The sequence below is a fragment of the Chiloscyllium plagiosum genome, unplaced genomic scaffold, assembly GCF_037043375.1.
Source record: "Chiloscyllium plagiosum isolate Xiang-an unplaced genomic scaffold, Cpla_swu_hap1 HiC_scaffold_10, whole genome shotgun sequence".
In the NCBI taxonomy this organism is placed as follows: Eukaryota; Metazoa; Chordata; class Chondrichthyes; order Orectolobiformes; family Hemiscylliidae; genus Chiloscyllium; species Chiloscyllium plagiosum.
Window position 1 is genome coordinate 70,558,262 of NW_028270148.1, and position 25,416 is coordinate 70,583,677.

At 42.4% G+C, this 25,416-nt stretch overlaps 1 protein-coding gene across 1 annotated transcript in view; it reads right to left on the reverse strand.

Annotated features, from left to right (window-relative positions):
- Window positions 1-25,416, reverse strand: part of LOC122552905 (uncharacterized) — a 153,254-nt gene that overhangs the window by 75,074 nt on the left and 52,764 nt on the right. Inside the window, exon 7 of the mRNA XM_087991440.1 lies at window positions 22,205-22,299. Coding sequence (XP_087847566.1) covers window positions 22,205-22,299 — 95 coding nt within the window. The remainder of the gene's footprint in view (window positions 1-22,204; window positions 22,300-25,416) is intronic.

The following is a 25,416-nucleotide window of genomic DNA, read 5'->3' on the forward strand; positions in this document are numbered from 1 at the left end:
ATCTAAGATTGCCAACAAGAGGAATGAGAGGAAAGCTTAAAGTCAGGAGAGCTGGAGAGAACAAAGGACTTCGGAACCGAAGCAAGCCATTTGGCTTTGTGAGCATGCTCCACCATTCAATAACATAATGGCTTACCTGGTCTCAACTCCATTCTCCTGTCTGGCAACCTATAACCCTCAACTCAAAATTTGACTCTGCCTTGAGTAAATCCACTGACTGAGCCTTCACCATTATCTTCATGGTCACTTTGAATGACCTTCTGAGAGAAAAAAACTCCACCTTTTTATTTTAAACTATGTCCCCTAGTTCTGGTCTCTCCCACAGGAGGAAACAGGAGGACCTATTAATAATCCTCTTAGGATCTCATATGTTTCAATAACATCAACTCTAATTCTTTGAAACTCCAATGGATATAGGTTCAACGTTTCTTCATAAGATGAGCCTTTACTTCAGGAATGAATTGAGTGAACCTTCTCTCAACTGCTAAAGTAGTTATAATTATTTTTTCAAATAAAGAAGCTAAAGCTGTACATAATACTCTAGATATCGTCTCACAAAAGCCACGTACTGCTACAATACAACTAAACTTCCTACTTTATAGTCAATCAACGTTTAATAAGTCTTCCAAATCATTTGTTCCATTTATTCATTAACCTCTCATCATGGAGTCCTGCAATCCCTCTCCAATTAAGTAGTATACTGCTTTTCCATTCTTGCCACGAGGATAAGTTCATATTTTCCCACATTATATTCCATCTTTCAATTGTTTGTCCACTCAACATATCTATATTCTTTTGCAGACATTCTACCTTCTCTTGAGGGAGTTGGTTAACTCAAATAGCCGGATGGCTGGTTTGCCATGCAGAGTAACTCCACTTGCATGGATTTAATTTCAACACCTGCATTCTTGACTTTACCTTAGAAGGGACCTAAGGGGCAACCTTTTCACGTGTCTGGTGGTGCGTTTATGGAATGAGCTGCCAGAGGAAATGGTGGAAGCTAGTACAATTACAACATTTAAAAGGCATCTGGATGGGTATTATAGATAGGAAGGGTTTACAGGGATATGGGCCAAGTGCTGGCAGGTGGAACTAGATTAGGATGTCTGGTCGGCATGGATGAGTTGGACCGAAGGGTCTGCTTCCATGCTGTATATCTCGATGACTAAGTGCTGTCATACTTTATCTCATTTATCTCTCAATAAAGGATTCTAAACCTTGTTCTTTGTCCTAGATAAAGTCATTTGTCAGGATTGTGGTAATGACATCTTTAGTTAACAGAGCTACTCCATCATCGTTTCCTAGCTAATTACCATTTCAAAACATCAAATATCCAAAGATTTTTAGGCCCCAGCCTTGGTGAACCAGCAGCCAGTCTCTGTACTGGTTATCAGGTTATGCATATTTATCTCACTCTGTGCTAACAATTCTTCCTGTTTACAAATGCTCACATACTGAGCCTTTAACTTTGTCTTTATACCATTTTTGCAATCTCTGGCCTTATCTACTAGAGCATCCTTAAGTTTGTATTCTTCTCTCTCTTCCTGTCACACTTGGGTTATCATTACCCAAATCACTATCCTGCTCTATGAACTCACAAGATTCCTTCCACACACCATTTAGTGCAAAGCTTTCTACTGCCCTAATTAAATGAATCACATACTCTGTATCACAGAGTCCCTACAGTGTGGAAGCAGACTATTCAGTCCATTCAGTGCACACCAATCATCTGAACAGCATCCCTCCCAGACCCATCCCATTTCCCTACCTCGGTAACCCCACATTTACCATGGCTAACCCTCATAGTCTGCATATCCCTGGACACTATAGACATTTTAGCATGGCCAATCCACCTAAATCTGGTCCCAACACAGTTCAGTTAAAGGCTGCTGCAGCAGTACAGCTCCAATTTCCCTCAGTACATGTGACAGTGCCATCTATTTATTTCACAGCAGTCTCTGAGCCACACTTCATTCCTCTAATCTCATTTGGACATACACCATTTCACTGAGGGTATAACTCAGAGACTGAGGCTCTACTTTTCTAATTCAGCCTCCAGCTGCTCATAGTTTCTCAGCAGAACTTGATTCCTGCTCCTGTCCATGTCGTTGATATCCACCTAGACCATGGCAACTGGCTTCTCTCCCTCCCACTGTAACCTCCTCTCCAACCTAGAGCAGGTTTCCCAAATTCATACACTTGGCTGGAAATACATTTGCCAAAGACTTTGTTCTATACTGTGTCTTATTATCACAATATTCCTATTTACTCCCCATCATTAGAATGTTACCGTGGTCAGTTATCTCATCCAAGTTGCGAGCTCTACTCGCATCTGTACACGTTCCCAAAATCTCAAAATTGTTAGAAAATTGCAAGGGTTGATGCACCTCCACTTCTTGGTCCTCTTACCTCTCTTCCCCACAGTCACACCCTCCTGTCCCTGATCAAATTGGATGACCCAATCTAAGAGGTGTGACTGTCTCTTGAAACAAAATCTCATGGTAACTTTCCTCCCTTTTCACTCTCCTTGATGCATGTCATTGTCAGTGGATTGATCTCCAGCTCTTTGAGATACAGCTCCTTGAGTTGCAGACACATGCGGTGCTGGGTTCATTGCTTTTCATCATTTATATAAATGATCTGGATGTGAACATAGGAAGTATAGTTAGTAAGTTTGCAAATGACACCAAAATTGGAGGGGTAGTGGACAGGGAAAGAGGTTACCTCAGATTACAATGGGATCTTGATCAGATGGGCCATGGGGCTGAGGAGTGGCAGATGGAGTTTAATTTAGATAAATGCAAAGTGCTGGATTTTGGGAAAGCAAAGCAGGTGGTGGTGTTCCCGTGTACCTGCTGCTCATGTCCTTTCAGATGAAAGCGGTTGTGGATTTGGAAAAAGTTGTCTGAGGATCTTTGGTGAATTTCTGTAGTGCATCTTTTTTAGATTAGATTAGATAACCTACAGTCTGGAAACAGGCCCTTCTGCCCAACAAGCCCACACTGACCCTCTGAAGAGTAACCCACCCAAACCCTTTCCCTATATTTACCTTGAACACCATGAACAATTTAGCACAACCAATTCACCTGATCTTTGGATTGTGGGGGGAAACTGGACCATCTGGAGGAAACCCACGCAGGCACAGGGAGAATGTGCAAACTCCACACAGATAGTTGCCCGTGGCAGGAATCGAACCCAGGTCCCTGGCACTGTGAGACAGCAGTGATAACCATTGAGCCACTGTGCCTCCCTGGAGATGATACATACTGCTACTGAGTCTCAGGGCTGGAGGAAGTGGATGCTTGTGAATGTGATAGCAGTCAAGCGGGCTGTTTTGTCCTGGATAGTGTCAAGCTTCTTGAGTATTGTTGGAGATGTACCCATCCTTGCCTGTGGGGAATATTCCATCACACTCCTGACAGGCTTTGGGGAGTCAGGTGGTGAGTTACTCACTGCAGTATTCCTAGCCTTTGGCCTACTCTTATAGACACTCTGTTCAAGTGGTAGGTGTAGTTGAATTTCTGATCATGATAACCCCCAGAATATTGATAGTGGGGAATTCAGTGATGGTAACACCATTGAATTTCAAGGGGCAGTATTTAGAACATTTCATATCTCATTTTCTGGCATTTGTGTGATGCAAATGTTACTTGTCACTTGTCAGCTCAAACTTAGATGTTGTCCAGATCTTCAGTATCTGAGGAGTCACGAATGGTGAACATTATGTAATCATCAGCAAACATCCCCACTTCTGTCCTTATGACGGAAGGTAATTAGTGAAGCAGCTGAAGATGGTTGGCCCTAGGACACTACTCCGAGGAACTCCTGCAGAGATGTCCTGGTGCTGTGATGGCTGACCTTCAACAACAACAATGACCATCTTCTTATGTGCCAGCTGTGACTCCAGCCAGCAGAGCTTGGTCCCTCCAATACCCACTGATTTCAGTTTTGCTACGGCTCCTTTATGTCACAATTGATCGAATGCAGCCTTGATCTCAAGGGCTGAGACTCTCATCTCACCTTTAGAGTACTGCTTTCTACTGATCATGTTGTTCCATTTAGGTGAGATTGACTGTTTTCGGCTGTTCCAGTGTTCAACACTTTGTTGAGGATGCTTAGTCACATACCCAACTATAGTCCATTCCACAGTGCTCACAGTAATTCTGGTGCTTTGTAGTCATTGCTTTTTGTGACTATCAGCAAGTGTCTCAAAGAGGGCATCACATCTGAACTCGAGCCTTCGTCCAACATCCCCACACTCAAAACACACCCATATCCGTACAAAACATATCCACATCCACACAGAACACATATGTATATACACAAACACACACATAAAATACATACACTACAAGAGTATACAGGAAAGCCACACACACAGACCAAATCCTAAACTATGAAAGTAACCACCCCAACACACACAAACGAAGCTGCATCAGGACACTATTCAAAAGGGCCACAACACACTGCAGTACACCAGAACTGCAAAAAGAAGAAGAGGAACACCTATACAAGGTATTCGCCAAAAACGGATACCCGCGCAACTTCATCAGCAGATGCCTAAGAGAAAGACCACGGAACGAGGACATACCACAACCAAAAGGACTAGCCACACTACCATACATCAGGAGCATCTCGGAACTGACTGCCAGACTACTGAGACCCCTAGGACTCATAACGGCACACAATCCAACAGCCACCCTCAGACAACAACTCACCAGAACAAAGGACCCAATACCCAACATGAGCAAGACGAATGTAGTGTACAAAATACCATGCAAGGACTGCACTAAACACTATATAGGACAAACAGGAAGACAGCTAACAATCCGCATACATGAACATCAAATAGCCACGAAACGACACGACCAGCTATCCTTAGTAGCCACACACGCAGACAACAAGCAACATGAATTCGACTGGGACAACACTACTATCATAGGGCAAGCCAGACAGAGAACAGCCAGGGAATTCCTAGAGGCATGGCATTCATCCACAAACTCCATCAACAAACACATCGACCTGGACCCAATATACCAACCACTACAGCGGTCGGCTGAAACTGACAACCGGAGGCGGCAGGGACAGATCACTATAAACACCGGAGGAAACATCAACGAAGCGCTTCGCAGGAGGCTCCCAAGCACTGATGATGTCGCCTAGCCAGGGGACGAAACGTTTGCAACAAAGACTTCCAGCTCGGCGAACAGAACCACAACATACATACACTCAGATATGCACAAAACACACAATGTGGGGGGGGGGGGGGGGGGGGGAAGTCTTGGTGGAGGAGGAAGACATCAGAATTATCAGAACAATTGGAGACAGACAAACTGACAGAATGTAATGGAACTTGTACAGGGCGCAGGATACTGAGGAAGTGTAATCAAAAAAGCTTTGGGCCTCTTTCGCCTCATACTGAATATTTGTTGATTGCCTATTTTTGTGACCCTTAATATCTGAAACTAACAGAAACTGTTTATTTTCAGGCATCAAAAGAGAACAAGCGTGAAATGAAAGAGTCAGGCCGGATAGCTTTGTGGTAACGTGAACTGATGCTGCTGAAGAGACAGTGGTTTGAGGAATGATAGCTGTAATCGTGGCTGCATCAGACCCAAGAATGAAATCACTTTTGAAATCCACGAGGCAGGAGTTGGAGTTGATACAGTGGTTAAAGAAGTGAGTTTTAGTAGATGCCTGAGAAGGGAAATAAATAGCAATGAAAATGACAAAGAGATAAATATAAATTTAATTGGAGAGAGGTGCAGAACTTAGTCAACGTGAACATTCCTGGAAGAGAAGTGGCAAACAACTGGACACCAGTCCAAAAGTAAAATACTCTTCTGGATTGCTGGAAATTGGAAATGAAAACAGAACATGCTTGGCAGAAACTGTGGAGAAAGAAACAGGGTTGATGTTTCAGGCCTTTCATCAGAGCTAGGAATAAACAACTCCTCAGTAGGTGAATTGTGGGATAGTAAGGAAAGAACAAAACAGAAGGTCTGTAATAGGGCTGAATACAGGAGACAAATGACAAACCATTGATGGAGCAGAGCCACACAGACTAGAAATGGGACATATACTTTTTGTTGGGATTCACTAGTTAACAATCAGTAGCTGAAACCTGAACAATTTTCGCTTTAGTGCTTTTTTCTGTTTTCCTTCCTCCATTAAGCTAGGAGAATTTGCCAGGCAAAACTGAAATACACCAAGCAGACATGTTTGCCATTCAAGTGGTGAAAATTCACACAAATAAAATACTTGTCAGCACAAGTCACTGTTACTCTTCTTACCCTCTTCCTAATTTCAACTAGACAGGTACCTACTGGAGTTACATACCCTCACTAACATAATACACAGCCCTACTAAACTGAGTTAGATACTAATTGACAAGCAGCAACTCCAACTTCATGGTTCAAAATACAGAGTTGGAGGACATGTTGAACATGGAATTTCCCGGTAACTAACAGCTATTCTTCCTTTATAAACTTGCAAGCTATGTTACTTAGTGTGAATGGTATCGTACAGCAGTATTGCTGAGGTGTGGGATTCTAAATTGGCATAGACCAGTAAAGAAACACTCCAACATTTCATTGTAAATAGTATACACAATCTGTCTTTAATACAACAGAAAACATCAACATTCTTTATTTAGAATGTTCACCAGTGGCGACAAATCAATGACTCCCTACATTAAGGGACAGCAATAATTGATTAAAACATAATCAATTTTGTTTATAAAAAGGTACGGTGGCAACTTAAGTAAGAGCACAACCAAAGTTGAATAATTCGAGCACTTGGAGCAAAAGGATTTTGTTCCTTTTATTGGGAGCAACTGCTGAACAAAGTCAATCCAACAAGTTCTACATCAAAGGTTTAAACACTGGACTGCATCCAATTGGCAAACTCTGCCACAGGTGACATTATTTATAACTTCCATGTTCTTTGCTTATGATTTGAAAACTTTCATGTAAATGTGCAATGGGGAAGAAAATGGTTGTGACGACACTTAGAGGAGGCAGGGTAACTGACTCAACCCGTGAGGGAGGGGGCTGCAGCTAACACTGATTGTAGGGCTTTTAAAAGGGGAAGAACATTGATCTCAGGTCTATGCAATGTATAGCAGACAGGCTGCCTATTCTCGTCATCCTACAGAATACACCCTGTGTGTTGCACCTCTCTGATCAACTCTGACAGCTGTTAGCTTTTCATATGGAGGAAGACAAGCTTTAGGGATGTCACACACCCCTCCATCTGCAGGGCTCTCTCTTCCTTGTCACGGGCTGTCCTGTCCTGTAATGACAGAATAGTGGGGGAAGTTAGTGAAATAGGTGCTGGTGCATATGGAAGCAAGGTGGAGAGATATATTGAAGGATGAGGAAGCAGTACAGGGGCAAAGCAGGGTTGGTGGTCTGGGAGGACAGTGGGAGGTAACAGAGTAAATAGTGGAACATGAGCCTTTGTGGGAGGTAGGTGCAGGAGCAGAGATAAAGTGAAGGTGAGGTGACAGAGAGAAAAAGTGTGTCACTGTTACTCTGGTGGAGCAGAGGAGATCATTAACTTGCTTTCTGTATTGCTGGGCATTTCATCTCGCCTTGGAGATGGCACTAATTCAGGCTGGCAGCATTGGAAGTGCAGCCTTCTTTGGTGGTTCTCTGGGTAGAGGATGCCTCTCCCTTGGTTCACCCTGCCCATCAGGACCTCCGGGCAGCTCTCCCACTAATTTTTTTTCAGTTGTATGGTCCTCTGAAGTCTGTGCACCTTCCAGGACCAGAAATCAATGCTGAAGGGGGTTGGCAAGCTGATCACTGTGCACGGGTTCTCAGAATGGCTGCTCACACACATAGGTACACAGTGTAGAGGGAACACTGCCTCCAGTCCCTGTCGGAGAATCACAGTGTCACCTTCCTCTACTCCGACATGTTGAGACTCAGGCTTTGAGTAAGGAGGGCAGCTTTGGAATGCCAGTGCTCATACAGGTTGACAACAGACTTTTTAAGATGGCACGGACGCAAGAGATGCCAGTCTTTTGGAAGACATCCATTAAGTGGTGAGTTATTTGTGAGAATGGCATGTGCCAAGAAGGGTCATAGTAGGTAATTAATGAAGTGAGTTTGGTAAGATAACTTGCTACGTGACATGGTAAAAAACTCTTTCGAAAAGCTCAATGGAACTCAGATTTAGTCAAGAAAACTCATTCCAGAGGATATCATGTAAAATGTATTTAGCATTTATTATTATCACAAGATCATATAATGTAGATACAGAATCAGACATTAAGTCCGTTGATTCTGCTCCACAGTTGAATGAGATCATAGCTGATTTGATAATCCTCCATTCCACTTTCCTGCCTTTCCTCATAAGCCTTGTTTTCTTACTGATTAAAGTTGTCTATCTTAGCCTTGAGTGAACTTAATGAACAGCTTTAACAATTCTTAATGGTAAAGTATTCCACACATTCACAACCCTTTAAGAGAAGCAATCCTCCTCAAAGTTATCTTAAATGGGCATGTCCTTATTCTAAGATTATGCCTCTGATCCGAGACTCTCCCCTAAAGGGAAATGAATTGTCAGTATCTACTCTGCAAAGTCACCCTAGAATCTTACATGCTTCAATGCTTACATGCTTCACCTCTCACTCTTCAAAACTCCAATTGGTACATGCCCAACCTACCAAACCACTTCTGATAGGGCTGTATTATCATATTGCCTTATGTAAAATTGTAATAATGCGATGGCCTCTCTCTAATTGTATTCAGTACAACTAAAGTTTCCACAAACTTTTTAAAAACATTGTCTTTGTAGCAGACCTTATCTACAAAACACATCAGGACATCCAGATTGAATTATGCACCAGTGGGGGCTCGGTCTGACTGTGTTTAGCAGGGTTCAAAACTAGAACATGTTACTTTAGACACAAGAATACTAACAGGCTTTGGGCTGGCACTCAGAACTCAGAAGCTGTGCATACTCTCTGGAACCTTCTCAGGTGGACAGCGGTGAAAAAAGTGTTGCCTATTTTCTTCTGTTTTTGCTTCTCTGAGGTGTGATTTCCAGCAAAATACTGGGAGCTGGGTTTTGGTGCTCTTCCTCCCACAGTACCCCGAGCTCACAGTTCCACCAGACAATCTGACTATGAAGAGAACCCACCACTTAAAGCCAGCGCACTGGAGTTAATATGATTTCTAGGTAGTGGGCAATAAAACTAAAAGACCAGTGCTGTGATCCCTCATGCAGCCTTAGATCTTCCAGTGCAAGGAGTCAACCTCAACTGAATGTTGCAGACTGGTCCATTCCAAGGTTCAGAACTGTGTGCTGAGGAACGCACTAAAGCTTGATTCCCCAAAGGTGCAGTGGGGATAGACCATTATCTAAGGTCTCTCTACCAAAGTTAAATGGGGGTCCGTTCAGATATCATACCCTCCCGCTGCCTCAAGTATGTAAATATAGTTTTGTACAAGTAAGAAATGCCTTTGGTTTGTATGTTGGATAGAGTCAAACTCCAATGTTGGTTTGTATGCTACTGTACAGAATCAAATTGCTTCATTGACTATGCATGTACATAAAGATATTCTTATGAATGAAGTTTATTTTACAAAACTTTTTTTAAAAATCCCTAATACAGCCTTACTGGATGCTAAAATATGGACTGTATCAGATGCAGCGTGCATCAGTTCCTGTACTGATTTCGAGAAGAATCAATAGAGAAAAAAAGTCTGCCAGCAAGTCAGGGGAGAGAAACACAATAGCACCAACATATGTGTCAGAAAGAAAAACCCAACATCAAATATTAGGAAATAATCTGCTGGGATTATTCAGGATTGAAGTGTTGCCTAAATTATGAAATGTGCTTCATGCATTGTAAGTGTGTCTTCCCATGATACTGTTTGAAATAGTGTAGGAACGTGTTTGGCAATGCCCTAGTTCAGCACTTAGCCTTCAACCAACATCTAAAAACTGATTATTGTCACATGGCATTTAAGGGATTTGGCTGTGCACAAATTGGCTTCTGCTTTTCCAACAGTCCAACAGTGATTAAACATTGAAAAGCATTTCATTAGCAGGAAAGCACTTTGGGATATCCTAAGGTTATGAAAGATACTACAGAAATACAATTCTTTCTCTTTCTCTCTTTGGAATTGACCCTTATTGTACTGCCAAATGGTTAGTTCCATTTATCTGATCCACAGCGGCACGTTGGCTCAGTGGTTAGCACTGCTACCCTCACAGTGCCAGGGACCTGGCTTTGATACCAGCTTTGGACGCTCTAGTTTCCTCCCACAGTGCAAAGATGTGCAGGTTTTGTGAATTGGCCACTCTAAATTGTCCCGTAAAGTCTAGAATGTGCAGATTAGTTTGGTTAGCCATGGTAAATATGGGGATAGGGTGGGATGCTCTTCAGAGGGTCAGTGCAGGCTCGATGGGCTCAATGACTTCTTTGAGGAGAAAGTGAGGTCTGCAGATGCTGGAGATCACAGATGGAAATGTGTTGCTGGAAAAGCGCAGCAGGTCAGGCAGCATCTAGGGAACAGGAGAATCGACGTTTCGGGCATTAGCCCTTCCTGAAGAAGGGCTAATGCCCGAAACGTCGATTCTCCTGTTCCCTAGATGCTGCCTGACCTGCTGCGCTTTTCCAGCAACACATTTCCATCAATGACTTCTTTCCACACTGTAGGGATTCTATGATTCTACACTGCCTGTGTGCTAAGTGTGCACAGTGTCAGTGGTGAAGTAATTGACATCTATTCTGCCATTTGCAGTTGCTTTAACTGGCAATCAGTTCCTTTGCATTGTGCAATAAAAGATGCCCAAATCTTTTTAATCCAAAGCTGAATGAAATAAAGAGAGCCCAGGTTACATTTATTAATAAAAATAGATAGTCTGAGTTAATACATCTAATACTGTCTTTTAAAAGATACCACTATCAGGATCTGTTTCATCAGCTTTTTGAGTGTAATGCATAAGTTTCTCTTTTGCATTTCCTCTTTTAAACAGAAATGTTCTCATTACTGTTTTACCATGCTTCTGTGAACAATTGCTCTTGCTCAAGTCAGACCGATGATAACAAGGAATGAGTTAAGATCTATTTGTCCTGGACCAGACAGAGTAAACAGTGGCCCATGTGGCTTACCTTAGGCAGGAGGTAGGATGAAAGACTTGCCTGGCCTCCTCACGGTTTGGTGACATTCCCAGTAATCCTCACAGCATTTGGAAGCAATTACAAAAGTCAGCTGAATGTACTCATAAGCGGTTTAATGGTCAAATTGTGTAGGACCAAACTTCTAAAGAATAAGGTGGATCACAGAGCTTTAAAATAGGATGTATACATGGATTTCCCAAAAATACCGATTGATACAATATCAGTAAGGATAGTCTCTACTTGCAACAACTGTGATGGAAATCATTCAAAATGAGTGAAATCTGAAAATGTATTTTACACGTACATTCACAACAAAAAACATACTGCCTAATGTGTGAAATTTAAATCTACTACTGCTGTGCTGCTTCATGAAATATTTTTAAAATAAATATTTATCTAACCCACAAAGATATAGGGGATTGGATTAAATCACCATTGAAAATTGCCAAGGAGGTTGTCACAATTACCCTATGTCCACTGAATATAATGCAGGTAGCAAGGCAACACCTAATGTTGCTTTGAGTCAGCCTCATATCTGGCATTTATCTCTGTTTCACCTCAGGCCCTCACATACTTCGCACTGCTACCATCTTCACACACAGCTCACATTTGTACAAATTTCTGGCAATTTAACGCCACAGATGCAAATATTCACTAACACACTCCTTTCTCTTTCATGCAGAATTTCTCTTTCAAGTAGAATAAGGTGATGCCTGACTAAGTACAGTAGGAGATGGGCAGAGGGAGTTGGACCCGCCTTGCTGTCCTCTCTTGTGGAAAAGATGTTGACGATAATTGGAGTGGCAACTGCTGAGGCTGGAGTGTTCTCATAATTAACCTGGATTCTTGCATCCTACTGCCTCCTCATCAGAAATCTTTACTTACTCACAAGATGCAAATGAAGTAGGCATGCACCTTCTATTTTGTCCCCCTTCCTCTAAATAAGATGCAACCTGTCCACATAGTGAAGGAACACCGAGAAGAGAGTGATAGAGGCAGAGAGTCATAGAGATGTACAGCACGAAACAGACCCTTCAGTCCAACTCGTCCAAACAGACCAGTTATCCTAACCTAATCTAGTCTCATTTGTCAGCACTTGGCCCATATCCCTCTAAATTCTTCCTATTCATATGCCCATCTAGATGCCTTTTGAATGCTGCAATTGTACCAGCCTCCACTACTTCCTCTGGCATGACCCTCTATACGAAAACATTTAGGTCCCTTTTATATCTTTCCCCTCTCACCCTAAACCTATGCCCTCTAGTTCTGGACTCCCCCACCCCAGGGGAAAGACTTTCTCTATTTATCCTAAAATTGCCCCTCATGATTTTATAAACCTTTATAAGGTCACTCTCGAAGAACAAAGGACTGTCACTGTTGCCTCACAGCGCCAGGGACCCAGGTTCAATTCCAGCCTCAGGCGAATGTCTGTATGGAATTTACACATTCTCCCAATGTCTGCATAGGTTTCCTCCAGGTGCTCCAGTTTCCTCCCACAGTCCAAACTTTTGCAGGTAAGGTGAATTGACCATGCTAAATTGCCCATAGTGTTAGGTGCATTAGTCAGAGGGAAATGCGTCTGGTGAGTTACTCTTTGGATGGTCAGTGTGGACTTGTTGGGCCGAAGGGCCTGTTTCCAAACTGTTGAGAATCTAATTTACTCTATAAAAAAGTCCCCATTTGATGACAAGGCATTTAACGTTGTTTTGATTTAAAGTTGGTCTGTTAATAATGCCTATATTCTCATGTAGTGCATGAGGTAGATTTTAAAGATATTTTCTTCCGATCCTAAGTAGGGCTGCATGACCAGATTGGTGTCAGCTAGAAGCAGCCTGCTATTCTCACACCTACCTTCATGCTGCTGACACTCTGACTTGCAGCCTCTGTCACTCCCTGACTCACCCTCTTGCGGAACCTCCCACTCCCCAGAATTCCCACTGATGCTTCCCTCTTCTGAACCTGCATCCCCTTCTAAGTCCTGATCCACAGCCAGATCTGATCAGAAGCTGCAGCTCCAGCATAGTGAAAATGGGGATCCTGGCTGTGGAGAAGTGCTGTCAAAATCGACATTTTCCTTATAGATTGCTGCTTACCTCTCCTAAGCCTTTGGTGTGAGTGTTGGCTCTGGAGATGAGTGGCAGGAGGAGTAGCATTGAAGTTGTGCCAGTGTGTTCATTCACCCTGAGGATTCAGGAGAAGGAGCCTATGAGAGAGAGAGAGCCAGGAGCAAGAGGTTCAGCGAGTGGAGGGTCGGCGAGAGGGGAATTCCGGGAACAGTCGCAGCTGCAAGACAGAGTGTTGGGAACAAGCACAGGTATACTGGTTAGGGAACAGGAGATGAGAGTACACAAACCACAGGGTCTGTGGGTGGAAGGGTTCACAATGACTAGGACAGTCAAAGAACACCACTTGTTCATCTACCAGTGAAAGAATTTAGCAATGTCAACAATTTCAACTTACACGGTAAAATTTTAACATTTCTTTACTGATTTAGAAGACCCAAATTATGCTTTTATGTTGATTTTAATGCGATAATCTGATTCACTTAAAGTTGATTTTCTGGAAAGCAATTGCAACTTTAACTGAAGACTTACTGTATTGGAAGCCCACTCTGTATGTGTGCTAGATTATATACTATGTGGTTGGCAGATAGCCCTGGTCATCCAGTACCTACCCTTTGGCCTGCCAAACTGATTCAAAACTGCTGCAGACTGAAGTCATCATGACTGCTAGGGTATTGATTAGATCTTGATTTAATTTATTATTGTCACGTGTACAGTGAAAAGTGCTGTTTCCGTGTGATCTAGACCAATCATACCTCATATAAGTATGTAAGTAGAACAGAATGCAGAATATGCTGTTACAGCTACAGAAAAGGTGCAGCCAAAGATCAAGTCTAATATATCAGAGGTCCATTCATAAGTCTGATCTTGGCCATTGACCTGTATGATTTACTGCCTAAGGTCATGCACTGAAGTGGAATCTCTTTCTATTCTGCTCTAGGCAGAGTTGATGTGACACTCACTTGGTGGTGTGAAGTAGTCAATGGCACACTGCCCAATGAGGAAGTCTGCGAGCTTCGTAAATCCCAATGCTTGCTCTACATGCTGAGATCAGGCATGAGAGAATGATATGTAGTTACACCATAGTTAGTACTCTTTGAAGAGAAGTCCTCAGTGACCTTCTTTAACTAACAACGATACTGTGAAATGTTGAAAGTATTTCCAGTTTCAGCCCTGACATTCAGTGATATTATCAACACTGAATACCCCGGGATGACTTTGGACCAGAAACTGAACTGGATGAACTTGTAGCACGTGGCTAGAAAAGCAGGTCTGAGGCTGGAAATTCTATCTTGTGTAAATCACCTCCAACTTCTCCAAAAGCCTTCCTACCATCCACAAAGGCACAAGTAAGGAGTCTGAATGAACACTTAACACTTACCTGGATAAGTGTAGTGCCAACAACACTCAAGAAACTCAGCACCATTAAGAACAAAGCAGTCATCTTGATAGACAGAAAGTGAGGGCTGCAGATGCTGGAGATCAGGGCTGAAGAAGGGCTTATGCCCGAAACGTCAATTCTCCTGCTCCTTGGATGCTGCCTGACCTGCTGCGCTTTTCTAGCAACACATTTTCAGCATCTTGATAGACAGGCCTTCTTCAGAATTCATTCAGTCTTCCTTTAGTGCACCTTTAGTATGTACCATCTATAAAGATTTACTGCAGCACTCAGCACTTTTTGAGCCTCCAGACTACCAGCTAGAAAAACATGAGCAGTAGCTGCACCTGAAAAACATCAACTCCTTTAAGTTCTTGTCCAACTATCACCCCAACCCAACTTAGAACTATATAATTGCTCCTTCACTATTGCTGGGTCAAAATCCTGACATTTCCTTTCTAATAGCACTTAGAAAGGACTGCACCAATTCAAAAAAGCAGCTTATCACCACTCCTCAAGGGCAAATAACATTGGAGATGGCAATGATGCCCACATGCTAGGAATGACTAAAGAAAAGGAGGAGCTATACACTATGATCATGTTCACAACCAGTGGTATTGTGCCTTTGCCAACTCAGCATCCATGGCTGCAGCAAGCAATAGGTCCCACTGAGGAGGTTCTTGCTGAACAGCTAGCATCTCAGTGTTCCATTTGGAGGTTCAGGGAGCAGCTGGGAGAGAGAGAGAGAGAGAGAGAGAGAGAGAGAGAGAGAAAACGTCCTACTAACAATCCATTACTACCACCCCAACTGTCCATCCTTCACTACACCTCTCTCATCCAGGAGCATGGTGACTGTTCATTCTCCATTGGAAACATCTGCTTGTTGAGATCCGTCAGCAAGAACACCTTCAGAATGAACCACTAAAGAAAGAACTAAACAGTTGGAGAATCATAGCAACAGCCTGAAAAAATCAATCTGAACTGATGACAAATAATTGATAACTCCTTTCAGGTTGGAGGACCTTTATACTGATGAACATACGCTGAGCTATATGAGGAAAAGCAGAGTGTTAGTGGCAGCTCTGAGCTCCAAAGTAACTGTGCTGATGTCAAATCAAGTTCCCTGTGCACATGCTGTGCCACCTGTACCAATATAACATTTAATGTGACTCACTGCTTGAGTAAGTGTGCAAGCTGCAGCAAGTGATTTTAGATCCCTAACAGCATTGTGCCCAACATGTCTAATTCCCTGCCTTTAGTTTAATAACGCATTCAGGAATTTTTAAGCCTTAGACTATTCCTTTCTCCTTAACTATATCCATTCTGCAAGATTGTCTGCCATGTTTACTCATGCAGTAACAGTGATGTACTTCAAAAAGTACTTTGTGGGTATGAAGTTTTTAGGATATGCTAAAAATCAAATGAAGTGATTTCCGTTCCCCTCCTAAAGGCATCAGAGTAGGTGGAGACAAATGTCCTCCTGCAGTCCAATGTCACATTAGAACCTAGACTGGTCAGCCATATCAAGTTTTTTCACTACCGAATACATGATCATTGAACCTAATCCTTTTCTCACTGTCACTCAGATTCAAACCAATTCACCATGTTTGCCAGCATTCTGGCTCCCCTTAATGCCACCCTGCTTGAAAAATAATTTGAGATACATCAGGATTTAATGCAGAATCTTTCTGATCTGTGCGGCTAAATTTCACACGAACCAGCATGTTGATCAAAAAAGTCATCAGGAGAAACTCTTTCCTTGGCTTTACTTCTCTACATCATTGAAAAGATACATATGCTGAATGTAAACATACATTTCTGGGTTTAGGGACACCTTTAAATCATAGAATCCCTAGTGGTGAAGCAGGCCATTTGGCCCATTGAGTCCATACCGACACTTTGAACAGCATCCCAACCAGATCCCCACTCTGCACTTCGTGTGCCTAATCCACCTGGCTGTAAAACCTTGGACACTATGGGCAGTTTAGCATGGCTAATCCACTTAACCTGCACATCTTTTGGACTGTGGGAGGAAATTGGAGCACCCGGAGGACATGGGGAGAATGTGCAAACTCTATACAGACAGTCATCCAAGTCTGGAATTGAACCCTGGTCCCTAGCAATTTGAGCTGAAAATGTGTTGCCGGAAAAGCGCAGCAGGTCAGGCAGCATCCAAAGAACAGGAGAATCGACGTTTCGGGCATAAGCCCTTCTTCAGGAATGAGGAAAGTGTGTCCAGCAGGCTAAGATAAAAGATAGGGAGGAGGGACTTGGGGGAGGGGCGTTGGAATTGCGATAGGTGGAGGGAGGTCAAGGTGAGGGTGATAGGCCGGAGTGGGGTGGGGGCGGAGAGGTCAGGAAGAAGATTGCAGGTTAGGAAGGCGGTGCTGAGTTCGAGGGATTTGACTGAGACAAGGTGGGGGGAGGGGAAATGAGGAAACTGGAGAAATCTGAGTTCATCCCTTGTGGTTGGAGGGTTCCCAGGCAGAAGATGAGGGGCTCTTCCTCCAACCGTCGTGTTGCCATGGTCTGGCGATGGAGGAGTCCAAGGACCTGCATGTCCTTGGTGGAGTGGGAGGGGGAGTTAAAGTGTTGGGCTATGGAACTTTACTATAAACCGACCGACTCCCACAGCTACCTAGACTACACCTCCTCCCACCCTGCCCCCTGTAAAAACGCCATCCCATATTCCCAATTCATTCGTCTCCGCCGCATCTGCTCCCAGGAGGACCAGTTCCAAAACCGTACAACCCAGATGGCCTCCTTCTTCAAGGACCGCAATTTCCCGCCAGACGTAGTCGACGATGCCCTCCACCGCATCTCTTCCACTTCCCGCTCCTCCGCCCTTGAGCCCCACCCCTCCAACCGCCACCAGGACAGAACCCCACTGGTCCTCACCTACCACCCCACCAACCACCATGTACAACGTATCATCCGCCGTCATTTCCGCCACCTCCAAACAGACCCCACCACCAGGGATATATTTCCCTCCCCTCCCTGATCAGCTTTCCGAAAAGACCACTCCCTCCGTGACTCCCTCGTCAGGTCCACACCCCCCACCAACCCAACCTCCACTCCCGGCACCTTCCCCTGCAACCACAAGAAATGCAAAACTTGCGCCCACACCTCCCCCCTTACTTCCCTTCAAGGCCCCAAGGGACACTTCCATATCCGCCACAAATTCACCTGCACCTCCACATCATCTATTGCATCCGCTGCACCCGATGTGGCCTCCTCTATATTGGGGAGACAGGCCGCCTACTTGCGGAACGTTTCAGAGAACACTTCTGGGACACCCGGACCAACCAACCCAACCACCCCGTGGCCCAACACTTTAACTCCCCCTCCCACTCCACCAAGGACATGCAGGTCCTTGGACTCCTCCATCGCCAGACCATGGCAACACGACGGTTGGAGGAAGAGCGCCTCATCTTCTGCCTGGGAACCCTCCAACCACAAGGGATGAACTCAGATTTCTCCAGTTTCCTCATTTCCCCTCCCCCCACCTGGTCTCAGTCAAATCCCTCGAACTCAGCACCGCCTTCCTAACCTGCAATCTTCTTCCTGACCTCTCCGCCCCCACCCCACTCCGGCCTATCACCCTCACCTTGACCTCCCTCCACCTATCGCAATTCCAACGCCCCTCCCCCAAGTCCCTCCTCCCTATCTTTTATCTTAGCCTGCTGGACACACTTTCCTCATTCCTGAAGAAGGGCTTATGCCCGAAACGTCGATTCTCCTGTTCTTTGGATGCTGCCTGACCTGCTGCGCTTTTCCGGCAACACATTTTCAGCTCTGATCTCCAGCATCTGCAGTCCTCACTTTCTCCCCCTTGCAATTTGAGGCAGCAATGCTAACCATTGAGTCACCGTGCCATCCCATACTTCATCACAACTTCTAGAAATTAGATCAGAGTGGCGCTGGAAAAGCACAGGTCAGGCAGCAGCCGAGGAGCAGGAAAATCGATGTTTCGGGCAAAAGCCCTTCATCAGGAATCAGGATTTGCCCGAAACGTCGATTTTACTGCTCCTCGGATGCTGCCTGACTTGCTGTGCTTTTCCAGCACCACTCTAATCTAAACTCTGGTTTCCAGCATCTGCACTCCTCACTTTTGCCTACAACTTCTAGAAATGACAATTGATCTGATTGCACATTATCATGAAGCAAAAGGAAGCACATTCTTCCTCAATAATTTGCTTTTATGGAAAATCTGTGGAAACCCTGGAAAAGGACCTCAACGGGCATTTTCTTGGAGTTTCCATGAAATTATGATGAAGGATCAATAGAACTCCCATTCTAAATCCCTCACTATTTATACTAACTGCATCTAAAGTTTCTAGTTGGCAGTGAAAACCCACAGCTAACAAACACTGTGCAAAGGAAACTCAAGTTGTTAATATTGCCATAAATTCCAATCCTGCGTTCATTTTACTTTATTCTTTGAACATGTCTCCCTTATTTGTGCTTTCCGTCCTGACTATTATGTTGGGTTTAGCAGGTTTGTACATTTAGGTCAGTGTAGGTGGCTAGTTCACTGATCCCTCTGTTTTCAGCAGTATGACATTCTCAGACAATTCTCGATATAGGCTGTAACCCAATCTCCAATACATTTCTCATTTCCTCAGAGCACAATATCAAAGAATATTGAATATGGTTTAAAAAGGTCTCCAAGGTTTCACATAAATGGACATAATTCATAACTGAACCCAGAAAATTTGTCCAATTTGACCTCAGAGTGTTATTATAACTAAAGACAAAATAACCAGTGAAGATTCAGGAGAATTTTTTACTGCAGCAAACTGCTATGATTTAGAATGTACTGCATGAAAGCTAATGGATTCAACAGTAAGTTTCAAATTAAATTGGATGCAATACTTGAAAGGGAAATATTTACAGGACTGTAGGAAAGCAACACGGATTGGGACTAACTGATGGCTTCAAAGGCATGATGGGCTGAATGGTCTCTATGCTGTTTCACTCTGACAAACCTTTATGAAATACAGCACATTGAAATCTGCTGGTCATCATTTCTTCACATTCTGAGAAAAAGGTAATTAGTTTTATCAGGAAAATGTAACTTATGTTGGGAGGCTCACAAATAAATCTACATCTCAGTATCAATTAGAACCACATCTTTGTGGGAACTACTGTGAAATGTAATCTTCCAATTGATCTTTCCCAAGTTATTTTGTGCAACAGTAAGGTGAACATGAACATTCAGTTTTTCTATAACCCAATCTTGTAAAAAAAATCAGAATACGCTGAATACAAAATATCATTGTTTCATTATGCATGGTGCAGTTCTCTATCTGATGATAACTAAGTAGTCAACGTTATTGATGGAATTACAAAAGATATCCACCAAGGATAAAATTAAAAACACAGCAGAACGTAGGGGACTACTAGCACCAAGTTTTTAAAAAAATCTTATCAAAGTAAATAAAATGTATGTAAATACTATGATTATACAATAATTATGCTTTAAAAAATTGATAAAAATGGTAACTTTAAAAAGACAATTAAAAGTGTAAAACAAATAAAATAATTCTGAAGAAATCAAACTTCTATTCAGATAATAAATTCCAGTGAGTCAGGGCTATGTTGGTTTCTGTAATCTTATCATAGCTTCAAATTCAAAACATATTGAATTGAATTGTTTTCTATTTTATACTAAAATTGTACACCTTTTAATCATTTAATGGCTGTAATTTAGACTCATGAACCTATATTAAGTACCAACTACTTAAAATAGATGCCTTATTACAATAAATTCTTTTGTAAATGAATAGGCTGCAGGGAAAACAAACATGATGAAATAGATGAGTCTAGTGTCACAAGACGTCTACTGACTTTCTTCCAGATCATGCAGTACCCAAAGAAAGAATGTGCCCTGCAAATTAAACCTTTAACTGCCTTCAGCAATCTCTTGACAAACTGGGCTAAGAATTATTGCCACGTCTCATAGATTGGAAGGCTAACGTTCAAATCACACTGCTGTGTGAAGGGCCCGACCCGCCCCAACTCATCATCCAGGACGCAGCTGTTAGTCTGTACACAAGAAAAGCAGGGCCGAGGTAAACCTGGAGTCATCCTTGACTTCGATCATTCATTCCACTTCCAGCTTCTCTTTCTAAACAAGCTTCCCTTCCCCAATCAAGTCAAGGTGGAAAGAAACTGCTGCAAAAATATAAACTACATTCATATAATTATAAAAAATGTAATGAGGCATTAGTATCTCAGCCTGCATTATATACTGCAATTCAGTCTGGATACATATTCTACAGTGCTATCACATCCTCAAATAATTCCTACTGCTCCTTTTGGAAAGGTGTTGCAGTTTTCATACAAAGAAAAATGAAAGTGCTATAAAAGCTGATTTACTTTTGTTCATCTCTATGATGAAACTTAATTTCCCTTCATAACATGTAACCAGTGGTCTCTATCATTTCAAGTGCATTTTCCATTTTGGATCTTCCATCTGCAGTAGAAAGCTTGAGTGCTAAGTTCTAATTCAAAATAAGAAACTGCAAGGTAACAGAGACATATTGTAGTGAGCACAAGCAATGTCAGGATACAAGCTGCTAATCACTTCACATTCTCATTACATATTTTCCAAAGATACTTAAAACTTATATTTGCACAAGGAAGTCAAAGTGCCTCTAAAATAAAATAAGTGATGTTTGAACCACATCTTCATCAATTCATAAGGGTGAATATTAGGGATGTTATACTGGTAGGTGTCGATACTATTTGTACAGATGCTATTGTACTTCTAAAAGAACTATAATAATAAAATCAACATCTAGAAAATACACACCAGAAATGATTAAAGCCAACAGCTATCATATTTGGCCAAGATTTATAACTATCTTTACAATCCTGTGAAAATTAAGTATTCTCTGAAATTGGAGGTTGTACTTCTATTGAATACTTGCTCATTTCAGTTGGTATGTACTCTCTGAATAGGCTTCAATCTTAATAAACTAGCAACCCAAGGATCATACAACGACAATAGAAATGGTTTGTTTAATAGCTTCATTCTATTTAGCAAATAGTTGCAACATACAAGCCCCGAAGACCCTCTACATCTAACAACAAATCCCCTGAACTTGAGAAAGGGCCAAAAAACATGACCCACGTTTCCAATCTTTACTAATATCCAATGGGGGAGAAAATTCAGCCCAAGTTCCCACATCTGATCTCTATTCATCAGCTCTTGCCCCCTGCTGAAAATGCGCATTGAAAAAGCGGACATTGAAGAAGTGAAGGATCAGCTGTGATTCCCTCTCACAACGAACATCCTGCTGAGAGTGAGTGTCAAAGCTCACATGTAAATAAAACCACTTGCGTACCAATAGAACTGCCAATAGAGAGAGAAGGGAAATGGAAAAATATCAGCCCCCTCCCTAAAATGTGGCAGGGAAAATAAAAATGAAGCTTATAGGGCACATCGAATAAATATACCATGTCGATAGTCAATTCCAGATAATCAATAAGAAAGAATTATTCTAGTATCTAATACAAATATTAACAAGCAAGGCAATCATTTAATACATTGCTTTTCATTCACTAAAATCAATGTCAACACGTAATAATGAATTGATACAGAGATAAGTTGCTTACAGCTGGGGTATGATTCTTTGTCTTTCTTGCTACACATGGATTTCTTGCTAGATCTTGTCCGAGTCTCTTGTTGACACAAGGTGGTGACCTATTCACTGACAACAAAATAATACAATTACAACAAAAACAACTTGTGCATAGTGCCTTCAGTTTAGTAAACATCCCAAAGTGCAAAACTCTTCACATTGAACAACGTATGGAGAGATTGGACAGATGACCCAAAGCTTGGTCTGGAGGTAGGTTCAAAGGTACATCTCAATGAGATGAGAGAATGATGGAGATGCAGAAAAGTTTAAGGAAGGGAACTTCAAAAGTTAGAACCAGGTAGCTGAAGGGGGAGCAATGAAACTTGGGAATGCTCACAAGACTTAAATTGGAAGGGGACAGAGATTTCAGAGGGCTGGAAGATGTTGCAGGGAAATATCGGAGTGGTTTGAAATCATAGGTACAAATTTTAAGACTGAGATGCTTCTTGACTGGGTGTCAATGTAAGTCAGTTGGCACCAGCTGATGAATGCCTATGACTTAGTGAGAGTTTGGATCTGGACAGCATGTTTTTGGATGTGTGCCTGTTGATGTAGATGCAAGGTAGGGAGCTGGCCAGGACAGCATTGCAGAAGTCAAGTTTCAGGGTGATCAACATGTGGATGAGGAGTTCCAGCAGCAAATGACCTGATGCCGGGCAGCATCAGGTATGTTATGCAGTTGGAAGGAGATGGACTTGGTGATGGAAAGGGGTTGGTGGCTCCATTGAAGGTCTGGAATAGTCTCAGACAATTGTTTTGCTCTCTTCAATATTTAACTGGAGGGAAACTCTGATCATCCATTGCTGGATATCAGACAAGCTATGTGACAAAAAGAGCCAAGTAGAGGTTGAATAAGCTAGTAATTGGTAGTTAGGGGTGTTGTCAGCATGAATGTTGCATGTAATGTTGTTTTCAAATGTTGTCATGGATGGCAAGTAACGTAGGAGGAGGACAAGGATAAATCATTAGGGGACACCAGAGGCAATAGTTGAGGTCCCTGGTTAAGACTGGAGCAAGGCAAGGGAAGTCCCAGCCAACTGGATGGAGGGTTAGAGCAGGATGGTTTGGTCACCATGTCAAAGTCTGTAGAGAGGTGGAGAAGGACAGGGAGAAATAGTTTACTCCTGTCATAATCACAACAGACATCTTTATGACTTTGATAAGGGCTATTTCAATCTGTGGTGGAATGGAATCCTGATTGGAAGGATTCATACATGGAGTTGGAAAAACAATGGTAAGAATCAATTTGAGTAGTGACAACACTTTCAAAGACTTTGGAGATGAATTAAAGGCTGGACAAGGGTGGGAGGTTGCAAGGACAGAGTAGGGCATGGTGTAAATACCAGTTTAAAAAGAAAGAGCAAACAGAACTGGAGGTGAGGGAATTACACACCGATGAACATCGTGGTAGGAAGAATGTCAGTTTCTCACACTTTTTGGAGGTGATGTGGATGGTGGGTTGGCAGGAAAATGCTATTTAAGGAGGCAGTTGGTGTTGGGAAGAGAATGCAGGGAGTTATTCCAGTATCCAGAGTGATTCTGGAATAGTATACAACTCTGGCAAATGACAGCAGGATCCAATAGTGCTTTATAATGGTCAAGACTGTTCTGGCAATAATTGGCTAAATCAGTTGTTTACCATAAGCACTCCACTCTGCATATCTTGGACTTAAGGTAAACAATGATTGGGACAGAATAGAGAGCAACTAGGATAGGTGAGTGTAATTGTTTTGACTGGATCAAGAACAGCAATGATGAAGGTAAGAGGAAACACATAGCTGAAAAAATATTGTGGAAAGTGGAGCTCAGCAGTTGTGCGTTTGCAAATACTGTAATTAGCTGGGAGGAGAGGTTTCTTCCAGAGCTGGACAAAGGAGGAGAAAGATTTTGGAGCAAGAAGACCATGTAGATGGAGTACGAAACATGGAAATGATGAGAGATGGCTGCATTTATGATTGCAGTAGAGAAACTGCATGAAATGACAAGTAAACATATAAATGGGCTGAGGAGTTTTTTTTGGAAGGAGAGATTTAGGAAGAAGAAGAAAGCAGTAGAGGGGGTTTCACGAACTTAGATGGAGGATGAAACCATTGGCTATGAGATGGTGCTTGATTTATAGGCTAAGGAAGGAAAGCAGTGAAAATATTTACTTGCTTGAATAGTAGAGAATGAGGATGTTATATGAGAAGCAAGAGGGATGGTTCAAAATGAGATGTTCAAAGGAGGAGATGGTGTCAAAACAATCAGGGACAAATTGAGGCAAGATCTGGCCATATAACCATATGAAGAAGTTTGGGAGGGAAAATGGTGAAATGTATAGTCAGGCAGGGAAGTTTGGATTAGGGAAAGGTGTTGTCATACCAGGTTTCCATGAAGAATGCCAAGAGAGGCACAGACAGAGATTCCAAATTTATCCAAGAGAAAGTAAGCAGTAGATGATTAGCAAGGCCAAAGACTACTACAGGATTCAGGAAGGAATTAGGGAAAGTAGAATAGCCAAGAAGGGCAAAGTAAGAGGAGACATGATGATAAAGGAGGTGAATCTAGCAGGGGTAGAGAAAAAAAAGTAGAAATAGAAATGATAGACCCAAAGTGGCAGCAAAAATAAGCTCATGAATGTATCTTGAGAAAACTCAAGATACCTCGGATTTCTTTCTAACAATGACCAAATACTTGGATTTAACCAGAATATAATTGATGGATTTGGCATGGAACATCGATGAACTGTTGTTCAAGTTCAGACATAGGTGAAGTCCAGAGCTGTTGAATAATAGGATATTTCCATGCAGAGTTCATTGAAGTCCTATATGTCAATGCATCTACCTATATAACATCAGCAGGAACAACAGCTAGTAGTTGTTTGCTGGAACTTTATGCATCTGTGAACAGGAGAGATGGTGGTGTCATTGACATTGGATTGGTAATGCAAAGGTACAGGCTTGTGATCTTGGGACATGAGTTCAAACTCAACCATGAGAGCTAATCGAATGTGCATTCAATAAATAAATCTAGAATATAAAGCAAGTAAGACACATGACCATGACAACAAATCATTGTTGTAAAACGCCTTTTGGGTCACTAATTTTGTTAGGAAAGGAAATCTGTCATGCTTACCTAGTTTACACGAGACCCCAGATACACAGTTAACTCTTACCTGCTCTTTGATGTGATCCAGCAAGTCATTCA